Source organism: Peromyscus eremicus, chromosome 11 (assembly GCF_949786415.1).
Source record: "Peromyscus eremicus chromosome 11, PerEre_H2_v1, whole genome shotgun sequence".
NCBI classification, from domain to species: Eukaryota; Metazoa; Chordata; class Mammalia; order Rodentia; family Cricetidae; genus Peromyscus; species Peromyscus eremicus.
In genome coordinates, this window is record NC_081427.1 from 24,887,392 (window position 1) to 24,899,492 (window position 12,101).

Here is a 12,101-nt window from a genome sequence, read left to right on the forward strand (position 1 = left end):
TGAACTCGTAAAAAGTGATGAGAAAGCAAAGTCTACGTTTGTAGACAAAGTAGACAAAAATGCTACATTTCTGTCATCCAGTTCTTCAGAGGCAGAGGCAGGAAGATCACTGCAAATTTGAGGCCAGCCTGAGCTACTCTGTTAAGTTCTACCCTGGGCTACAGAGCAAGACCCCGTCTCACAGAGAGTGACAGAGAAGGAAGACGCTTCTGTCTTCCTTTTTAGTTTTGATTGCATAAGGAAACAATGATGACGTGTTAAGCTCTCATCTTCCGAGGAGTCTGAGGGGAACAGGCAGACAAGGGACACTGTAAAGCGAATATGTGACTACACTCTGTAAGAAGCGGAATGTTGTCCGACTTAGATCTGGAAAAGTCTCCATATTGTTGCGGGAGAGGAAGGCGCATGGGGAAGGAGCAAACGTCAACAGATAAGCTAAAAACAGCAACAGGGGCTCTCTGGGTGCAGTTCTGCCTGGCTGACTCCACACACTTCACATGCAGTGAACTGGATGAAAGGTATCTCATTTAAAGAGAAAAGCTAAAGAGCTTAAGTCTACTGACCGACTGTCGCTTAAAGTCTCAGATTCTACTGAACACGTGGTGTGGGTACTGCCCAGTTTAGGACAGGAATATCTGCAAGCTGAAAAGCAAGGCCAATAAATGCTTACGAAGACGCCAACCACCCAGTCTCCGGTTTGGGTTGGGAGCAAGCCTGCTTTTCCAGCAGCACAGAAACTGGACATAATTAAACATGCAAATACTTCTCAGGTGCAAAGCTGCTGCTGCTACTGCTAGAAGAAAAAATAAATCCATGCCCAAAATCTACGGAATAATTCACATGGCAGCTTCAAAAAGATAGTCATTTACAACTGTGGGAAAACGCAGAAACTCAGGACAGACGGGCTGAGGTGAAAGGTTCATCCAGGAAGGGGACTGAGACTCCGAATGCAATCTGCATGGAAATATCAGAAGAGTTAGACAAGGCCTAAGAGTCCTGTACCAGCCCACGGAGTACAGGCTGTACCCCTCACACCCCGCCTAGCAGAGAGACACCATAATAAATATTTGTGGAATACTTTCTGAAGCAGATTAATCATATGGCCACTTGCTCTCACGCTGCCATGAATTTGCCCATGCTAATGAATTGGCTCTTTGGGTTTGTCTGGTTTGCTACATGTTTATGTTGGGGATTTATGGAATTATGTCACTGAAGGCAACAAAGTAATTTTTATCTCGTTGGCTAGGATAAATAGGACATGATACAAATGAGAAATTAGAGCGGGTAAGCGAAGGTTAGCAGGAATTCTGCCAGCTCTGGGGCTGGAACCGTGACAACGGCTCATTATTCGGGAAGAACCGGAGTTTGTGTTTCAGGGAATGAATCTGGACAGTCATTAATGAACTGACAGACTTTATAAACTGTTTCTCAGAGACCCAACTCCCTCCGTTTATATCGCTTGGTTATTTGGAAGAGGGGAACAATTTGTTAGGGAATCTGTGTTAAATATATGGCTGCTTGACCAAGTATTTATCAATGGTATAACAAACACTCAACTCAAAGAATATAAAAATACTTGCCCCTTTCTTTACACTGAGATTAACTATATTACTTACTATGTCTTCCACATATTCCTACCAAGATGATTTGGAATGATTTTATTTTCTAAAGTTGGTATTCATAACAAGTATTTTTAATTTCAAAGTATAAAGTTATATTAGGAGCTAAAGATGGCTTAGAAGTTAAGAGCACTTGCTGCTATTACAGAGGACCTGAGTTGCGATCCCAGCACCCATATGCACAGAACTCCAAATCAGGAGGATACAGTGTACTCATTTCCAAATCAAGAGGATACAATGTACTCATCTCCAAATCAAGAGGATACAGTGTACTCATCTCCAAATCAAGAGGATACAGTGTACTCATTTCCAAATCAAGAGGATACAGTGTACTCATCTCCAAATCAAGAGGATACAGTGTACTCATCTGGCCTCCAAGGCCATCAGGCATGTATGCTGGTGCACATACGCGCAGGGAAAACACTCATACACATTAAATTTTTAAAATAAAATAGCAATAAAAAAAATTTAAAGATACTGTATCAATTGAAGTTCCCCCGAATACACACACTTCCTAGAAATGTTGAAAGACCCTCTCATCCTCCTGGCCTCCAGCCAGCCATACCTGACAACTACCGCTCCAGACAGGGCAGTTTCCAAAAATCAATTTGCTAGACAGTCGATCTGGAAAACAGACTCAGGATTTCCCTCTCACTCCCATGAAGAGGGAAGCAGTGCACAGACTATCCTCTGCAGTCACTTCCTGTTCCCCTCAGCTATGGTCAGAACAAAACCTTCACCTGTGTCTAGTTCCTCCCAGTCACTTTACCACCAGAGGGAAGAAGAGCAGGATACAAGAGGGACGAGTGGAAGAAGATTCAGAAAGTCTGAATACAGCAGCTGCTCTGACTTGGTTTCTGGCAAATTTGCATGCGCTGAACAATGTCTAGTTTACACTATCAAGCAGGGGTTTGTACATATGCGCGAGGCAACAGATAGATGTCTTCAAATCAGAAAAATGATAACACTTTAGCATTCAATTTAGTATTATAATACATTGTTATCAACAGACTGCAAGTCAGGCACCATTAATCCCTTTAATCCTTTAATTCTAACACTAGGGAAGCAGGTGGAGGTGTTGTGAGTTCAAGGCCAGCCTGGTCTACATGAGTTCCAAGCCAGCCAGAGCAACAAAGAGACCATGTCTCCATCTTTTTTTTTTAAAGTCGTAAATGAAAACATGTTTTACAAAAATATAAATAAAAGAATAAAAAGACTTGAAACATAGAAAAACTGAGCCGAGCAGTGGTAGCACACATCTTTAATTCCAGCACTTGGGGGAGGCAGAGCCAGGCGGATCTCTGTGAGTTTGAGGCCAGCCTGGTCTACAGAGCGAGATCCAGGACAGGTACCAAAACTACACAGAGAAAGCCGTCTTAAAATACCAAAAAAAAAAAAAAAAAAAAAAAAAAAGAAAAAAGAAAAAAGAAAAAAGAAAAAGAAAGAAAGAAAAGAAAAGAAAAAGAAATATAGAAAAACTATCTAGTCCTCAGAAATTTAAGAAACGTGTACACACTAACAATGGCATTATGTTTTGCATCTTGGACAAAACTGTAGAGAATAGATAGTAATATTCAGTCAGCAAATAACTTTTTCAAAAGAATACTTAATACTTCACCAAAATTCTTGGCCAGAGATAATCTGGCCACTTTTTCTTCTTTAAAGTGTGTGTGCTCTATTAACAAAGCAATCTTATTTCTAGAATTCTCTCTTTAGAAACACAGAATGCAAATGGACAAATGCATAGGACTTCTGCTGAAGTACTCTATGGGATGGGTAAACAGGGAACCCTCAAACTATCCATCACATCAACAATTGTCCTTAAAGTCACAGCCATCAGTAATACAGAATTCTCTTCTTTGTCAGTATTAAAAATGACACAAAACATTTACACAGAAAAATGTCTGAGGTGTTTTGGAGTGAAAAGGGCAAGTTATGTAGCATGCTCAACACAATCTCATTTGAAGAGCAAAGTATAACATGCTTCACACAGATTAAAACATAAGCAGAAATGTATGCTCAGCTTTCACTTTTTTTTTCTCTTGTGTTGTTTGTGAACACTAACCAAGGCATCCTGATTAAGGGCAGACGACAAAAACAGTCCAATTTGCCGGGCGGTGGTGGCGCACGCCTTTAATCCTAGCACTCGGGAGGCAGAGCCAGGCGGATCTCTGTGAGTTCGAGGCCAGCCTGGGCTACCAAGTGAGTCCCAGGAAAGGCGCAAAGCTACACAGAGAAACCCTGTCTCGAAAAACCAAAAAAAAAAAAAAACAAAAAAAAAAAAACAGTCCAATTTGTGAAGAAATGTCTTTAATAAATGATATGCAGTAATTGATATCTATATTGAAGATGAAGAGATTGGGCCTACATTTTATACCAATTATTAAAAAAAATCAAGACAGAGTATAAATTTAAAATGAAGAAGACATGGAAGAAAATCATGATGACATTAGAACAGGCAAGTCTGAACAAGATACAAAAAGCTGTAGCAATGAGAAAACCACAAATGTAAGCCAGAGCACAGCACTAAGATTAGGAGTTTCTGCTCATCACGAAGCACCATGCAGATTATAAAAAAGCAATCCATGGAGAATGTGTTGGCAAAGAGCAGCTCACATGGACAGGTAAGGTGGCCTGTGCCTGTAATCCCAGCACTCAGGAAACTGATGCAGAACTAACAGAAGTTCAAGACCAGCCTGTAGTGCAGAGTGAGTTCTGGGCCAGCCTGTGCTACAGTGAGAGGAGACTGTTTCAAAGGAGACAAAAGGGGCCTATGAGATGCTTGGCAGCCAGAGACACTTGCACAACAGCTTGAAGACCTGTTTGCTCCCAGATTCCACAAGCTGCAGGACAGAGTCAACTCCTGAGACCTCCCCTTTGACTCCATGTGTGTGCCATGCCATGCACACACACGCACACGCACGCGCATACACGCGCACACACATACACCTTAAAAAAAATGAAATTTTAAAATTAAAAGAAAATGCCATATATAGTAGATTTACAAATTCTGCAAATAAATGTGGGGAAAGGTAGACATTTAGACATTACTCAATTAAACAAGGGGCAAGATTTGAACTCCTACTTCAAAAAATAGTAAGAGGATAAAGTGATCTACATTTCATTAGTCATTGCACTAAAGCAAAAACCAAACCAAACCAACAAACAAGAACTTGGGGTCCTTCTGAACACTATCAGCAGAGCTAAACTGAAAAAGACAACATTGAAGCAGCTGGGGCCTGGCCCAGAAACACCACAGAAAGAAGAGGTCTGGGGAGGGATGGAGAGTAGGGAGTGAGTGAGGCGTCAAATGCTGTGAAGAATGTGAACTTTTACACACTACTGATGGCATGATCGTTTTTGAAAACTGAAAGAACTATAAAACTTAATATAAAACACCAATAACTTCCATTCCTATGCATAGCTCAGAAGACAAATAAGCAGAAGGCACAGGTCTTTAATGAACATATATATGCTACTTCAATATATGCTGTGGGATGGTCTGTATGTCAAATTGCTCTGATTGGTCAACAAATAAAACACTGATTGGCCAGTGGCCAGGCAGGAAGTATAGGCGGGACTAACAGAGAGGAGAATAGAGAAAATAGGAAGGCAGGGGGAGCTGCCGCCATGACAAGCAGCATGTGAAGATGCCAGTAAGCCACGAGCCACGTGGCAAGGTATAGATTTATAGAAATGGATTAATTTAAGCTGTAAGAACAGTTAGCAAGAAGCCTGCCACGGCCATACAGTTTGTAAGCGATATAAGTCTCTGTATTTACTTGGTTGGGTCTGAGCGGCTGTGGGACTGGTGGATGACAGAGATTTGCCAGGCAGGAAAACTCTAGCTACAAATACACATATACTTCACATAGCTATGAAATCTGACAATATTCAAAAGTTCATTAATCAGGTAAGTTTATTTTAATCATATCATATAAAATGGCACAACTAAGCACATGAGCCAATTACAGCAACTTACAGTAGACTTAACAAAAGAAAATATAAAATTCCAGTTTATATAGTTCAAAAGCAGGTAAACCTAGTGCACAGTGTTGCCGGCCAGAACAGGGGTCTCTATCGAGGTTCTGGACAATGAACCTTGGTCCAGAGTGGATTCTCAGACACTGGTAGTCTTGATCTGAAAACAGTCACATGTACTTCATAAAAATTCACTGAGATCTATCCTTAGTTTGTATGCACTTGTCAGTACTTTGCCACAGTTTGATTAAAGCTTTACTTTAGAAAAATGAGGTACAGTCTAAAGCCATATCACCCTAAACATACCCAAGCTGATGTGGCTTGGAAGCTAAGCAGGGTTGGGCAGTTAGAACATGGGTGGAGAAAAAGGAAAGGTAAAAACCAGGCTCAGTGATACATGCTCATAATTCTAACACTTAAGAGGCTTTGAAGCATAAAGAAAAAATGAGTTTGAGGCTAGCCTGGGCTATAAAGTGAGTTATGAGAAAATCTGGGCCACATAGTAAGAATGTCTGTTAAAAAAATTTAAAAAGAAAAAAACATGAAAGCAGGGTAGAGGCAATAACAAATGTTTGAAAAGCACCTTCATGAATAACTAAAACATCAACATTTAAGTAAGTACCGTCGGGTCAGAAAGATGGCCGAGGATTTAAGAGCACTTGCTGCTTTTGCAGAGGGTCTGAGTTCACTTCCCAGCATCCACATGATGGCTCCCAACTATCTGTAACTCCATTTCCAAGATTTAATGTCCTCTCGTGTCCTCTGTGGGCACCATGTACACACATGGCACACATACATACATGCAGGCACTCACACATATAAAATAAAAATAATGTGCTATCATGACACACTAAGATCAGCAAGCACGTATTTAAGGAGTCCCTGATAGGTGCTGAGAATCACATGATCACTGATAATGCAAAAAGCAGATGAATTGGACATGGTGGCACATACCTGCACCACCAGCATTCGGAGAGACATGGCGGCACACATCTGTACCGTCAGCACCAGGAGAGACATGGAGGCACACACCTGCACCGTAGCACCGGGAGAGACATGGTGGGCACACACCTGCACCACCAGCACCGGGAGAGACATGGCGGCATGTAGCTAGAGTTTTCCTGCCTGGCCCACAGTCAGGACAAGTCTCTCTCACCTGCTAGTCCCACAGCCACTCAGACCCGACCAAGTAAACACAGAGACTTATGTTGCTTTCAAACTGTATGGCCGTGGCAGGCTTCTTGCTAACTGTTCTTACAGCTTAAATTAATCCATTTCCATTAAGCTATACCTTGCCACATGGCTCGTGGCTTACCGGCATCTTCACATGCTGTTTCTCATCGTGGTGGCTGGCAGTGTCTCTCTGACTCAGCCTTCCACTTCCCAGCTTTATTCTCCTCCTTGCCCCGCCTATACTTCCTGCCTAGCCAACGGCCAATCAGTGTTTTATTGATTAATTAGCAACACATTTGCCATACATCCCACAGCAGCGGCACACACCTATACCATCAGCACCGGGAGAGACATGGAGGCATACACCTGTACCACCAGCACCGGGAGAGACATGGAGGCACACACCTGCACCGTCAGCACCAGGAGAGACATGGAGACATACACCTGCACCGTCAGCACCGGAAGAGATATGGCGGCATACACCTGTACCGTCGGCACCGGGAGAGACATGGAGGCATACACCTGTACCGCCAGCACCAGGAGAGACATGGAGGCACACACCTGCACTGTCAGCACCAGGAGAGACATGGCGGCACACACCTGCACCATCAGCACTGGAAGAGATATGGCGGCACACACCTGTACCGTCGGCACCGGGAGAGACATGGCGGCACACACCTGCACCATCAGCACCGGGAGAGACATGGAGGCACACACCTGCACCGTCGGCACCGGGAGAGACATGGCGGCACACACCTGTACCACCTGCACCAGGAGAGACATGGAGGCACACACCTGCACCGTCGGCACCGGGAGAGACATGGAGGCATACACCTGTACCACCAGCACCAGGAGAGACATGGAGGCACACACCTGCACCGTCGGCACCGGGAGAGACAGGCATCAAGGTGTCTAGTTTAAGACTCTGTCAATGGAGGAGAGGGAAGGGTGGGGAGAGGGGAGAGTGTTTATTCTTGGCCTCAAAGGAGCAACTGGTTGAATGTTTTTTACAAAGGAAGGAAATGATGTGGGAAGGAAAGAGGAGAGAAGAGCCTGCCTGGGCCTGATGTTAAAGAGTAACAGCGTCTTTTTCACAGCAACAGAACTGCTCTGCTTCCTTTGATGAGAAATCTGGCACTAAAGAACAGAATCCTTAAAAAATACCCATCTGCTCAATGAATTATTTAAAAATAGGATGTAAGACTAATGTAACTATATAAGAAAAAAACTCATGCATAGAAACATATGGAAATATATATCAAATGTGGCTTTCATTCCCTTCTTAAAATGATCTTTAATGAAGTCATATTGTGAAAAACAAATCAACCATGTGCCGCCCAGTCCAAGAAGAATTTTATATAGTGGGTATTGTTCTGTAGCCTTCAAGGTTTTTAAAATCTGTATATTTTCAGGGGCAAGTCTAATACGAAAGCAAATCCTGTTTTAAAATAAAGCAATAGACCTTTTCATTTATGACAGCGTAAATGTTATCCTATAGTTATGAGAAGCATTTTGTACACTTGAAATCCCATAAAGTAAGATTTTTCTATATGACGGCTTTAAAACTGCCTCCTTTCTTATAGATTTGTTTGGTGATGAAATGCTGAGGAGAGAGGTACAGAGAGGACAGGCTTTTCCACAATGTCTCACTAATACTATTTTCTAAGACGCTTGTTGCTGAAGCTCCATTATGAAATCAAAGATCCATTCACTTGAAATGAAACCAGAAGCAACAAGGAAAAGCAGCTTCTGAATGCATTTCCTAAACGAAATCAACAATAACAATAATAGTAAAAATACAAGTGATGCTATTCTAACATAAAAATAAGCCAGTGTGACGGCCTTGAAAAAAAGAGTCTTCTTTCCTCACATTCTCCAGGGAACCAGCAGACAAATAAAAGCAACTAAGGAGGAACCAAAGAAGCCAAAATGAAGGACGGCACCAGGAGCCCAGGCTCCACCTCAGGAAGAGGGCAGAACTGCAACAGGTCCTCTGCACTGTTCTGCAGGAGGCTGGCCTTGACGTCACAGGCCACAGTGGACTGGACAGGGAGGGAGGGCAGCTGACACCCCATCAGAACTTGGGGTGAAACAGACTAAGACCACTGGAGGAAGCCGGCATCGGTCAGGTTCCAACGCATGGGGAAGGCCAGCCAAGCCACCTCAGAACGAGAGGCAGGCACAAAGCATGAGTGCGGGGCTGGATTTCCCCAAGTGACGTGGAGAACCACGCAGAAAAGCTACACTGAGACCATCTCTAGCTCAGCTGCAGACACGCGGAAGGCAGAACTGTATTTCCTCCCTCTGATTCCTGAGTGGTTCACGCATTAGCAAAGGCGGGTGGACTGGAATGATGACATGGCCAGAGGTAACAGCACAGGGACCAGAGGGACAGAAAGAGCCAACTGAGAGAACTTAGTAAAGAAGGCAAAGAAATGTGGCTGTGCACACTCGAAGGGGTGGAGTCAGCTAAAACAAGACATACTGGAATACAAAAGATGGCGCCCGAAGTGAAATACTGGAGCTCGGGTCCAGGACCAATTCCTTTCAGTGTTGGCATGGTTCAAGGTTTTACTCAAGGACTCAGTGACTGCGCTGCAGCAGTCATTGGAGTAGAAAAAGGAAAACATTACACAGCCCAGGGAAGAATGGCAGGAGACAGGAGACGGTCACTCAGCTGTAGCAAAGCTCTGCAAGACTGCTCAGCACTGAAGACAGCGGGTAAAGATAAGACCGGAGAACCAGATGGATGGCAGAAGACTCCAAGAAAAAGATGGCAAATAAGGCTCCCAAAAGATTTCATTGAAGACCCAATCATTCACGATACTAAATATTGCCATATCTTACAAGTATATTCTTGGGAAAAAAAAATCAGAAAACAAACATTACTTTACAAACTAAATTATTCATTTACTTATATATTTTAATTTAAAGGAAGAACAATTATATATTTATTTTCATTGCAAAATAATTTAAACTTATCTATCAAAATAGAAAATAATCTCCTACATCCTACCACCTTAATATAACTACTATTGCAGTCATTTTAACATAGCTATAAATACATTATAAATTAAAATTTTCACTAATAATTTTCTAATTGACCATACACAGAATTAAGCAATATGTATTTTTCTATTATTTTATCTTTCATGACATTTTACTGAGTACATTTTCAAAGTGTATAAATCAATTTACCTATTGCTCACCAAACCGAGGAGTATGATAAACTATGAAAGGTATCAATCAGCATGTAAAGTTTTACATTTCCTAGTTCAACCTGAGAAGTAGATAATTAACAGCATCCAACATGGAAAAGTTGTCCCTAAAGACTGACAGGAGAATGGCAGGCTTATTTTCAGACACACAGTCACACCAGGTCACTGACAAGCCGAAAGATTTACCTGGAAGAAACCGTACAAAACGTGGCATGAAATGAAATCTTGGGCAGCAGGGAGGACTGTCTTCAAACAAAGGACCTAAAGCAAACAAGGAGAAAGAACAGAAGAAAGAAATCAAACAGCCTTAGAGAGGCAACGCCGCAACTTAATTCCCAAGATTTATGGGGACCACAAAAAACCACCACCAGAAGCAGGGACATAAAAAGTGCCACTCCCTCCACCCTGCCTCAACAGCTCAATCCATCAGCAGCAGCTGCCACAGCGTCTATGAGGACCGCAATGAGGGGCCTACAGCAGCTCACGGGGAGAGAGCAAGCCAAGGAGCCAGAGCACATAGCAAAGCACTTCTTAAATCAAAACACACCAACGCCTTTGTTATAACTGAGCCACAGCACTATATCACATGTGCGTACATGTTAATTCCTTCAGTGTTTAATCAATACACCAGAAGAACTAAACGATGCCATTGGTTTAGGAAACCATTTATGCCATGCACTTGGTTTTAAAAGCTACTCATTCATTTCATTTAAAAACTAGCTTCAAAAAGGCTTCCTTCAATACACAACTTTAAAAATAAGCCAATTTAAACATTTTCTGGAACATGGACACCCGCAGATCTTTAATCTGCACATGCATATGTTTTAGTGAGCAATCGGTTTTCTAATTTAATAAACTGCTATCTTACAAGTTTATTACAGTAATAGTCATTATATTTAAAATATTAACTACTGAGATTTTTTTTTCTAATACACATAAATAAGGCAGTTGTACTAGTAATAACTGGTACCATCTTCTTGGCTAATAGGCACTGATAAACTACATGAAACAAAATCCATAACCACTTATTCCTGTCCGATGATTGCAAGTATTCCTATAGATGTCGTGCTTTGACTTAGGTATTTACAAAGTGAAAAAAAAAAAACTTCATTTATGCCTACACCATTTCATGTAAGCTTTTATACACACTGTGACATACATCTTAGAAGAATTGCTTTTTTTTTTTAAGCCGTATTATTTACCTTTAAGATTCCAGTCATATAATTCCAAAATATCTCTGAATAGGAACAGTGAAAACAGCTCAAGTCCTTTTACACAAAAATTCTGAAAAATAAGTCAAAATCAAATTACTATAGATCTGCAAACACATATTAACTGAAGTTTTAACTTGTCCTAGCCAAGTATCTCAAAGGGTTTGTTGAAACTACACACTAAAAGCATTCCCTACACAGCTTGGCCACTGTCCTAAAATGGCTTGCTGATTTCAAAGAGAAATGAAGTAGACAATAATGCCATTAGGATTGCTACAAAAATGTCAACTCAGCTTTTTTTCGTGTACAAATAAAATATCTGAAACTTAAAGTCTTACTTCTATCATGGCCTTCTGATCTAATTGTAAAATGTAGAAGAATCTCCTGGAGCTTTATGTGAACTCAGGCTACACACACACCTGCAAGCTAACTAGCCTGTCCTTCACTCCCATCCCATCCTACCCCACAACCCAGGATCACTGTTGACAAGTTACCAAATGTTACCAATCTTTGTACCAAAAATTTTGAAGTGTTAATAGAGGCAAATAAAAGGGCCGAGGAAAACTGCAGAAGTCTACCAAACTTCCTCCTGCAGACAAGCTACACTGCAAGTCAGTTTTGTCTCCTCCGTCTCCCACCTACTTGTTTAGCTCAGGGATCATAAATCAGCCTGCATGAGATCACGTCAGGAACCATAAAGTTTTACAACGATAAGTGAAGGCTTATGACCTTAGAACCACACAGAAGCCAAAGAGAAGCTGAAACCTCCCCACACCAACAGAGGGAGCAGCCCTTGCTCTTTAAGCCATTTAAATCCAGGTAGGATGATCCCAATGGGCCCAGAGTGAAAGAGGCGGGAATTTAGAATGCACATCAGGCCCATCAATCCCTCCCCATTG

General features: G+C 41.9%; 1 protein-coding gene across 1 annotated transcript in view; it reads right to left on the reverse strand.

Moving 5' to 3' along the window:
- Window positions 1-12,101, reverse strand: part of Drosha (drosha ribonuclease III) — a 120,637-nt gene that overhangs the window by 64,343 nt on the left and 44,193 nt on the right. Inside the window, exons 14-15 of the mRNA XM_059276203.1 lie at window positions 11,194-11,275; window positions 10,178-10,252 (exon numbers count right to left, since the gene is read on the reverse strand). Coding sequence (XP_059132186.1) covers window positions 10,178-10,252; window positions 11,194-11,275 — 157 coding nt within the window. The remainder of the gene's footprint in view (window positions 1-10,177; window positions 10,253-11,193; window positions 11,276-12,101) is intronic.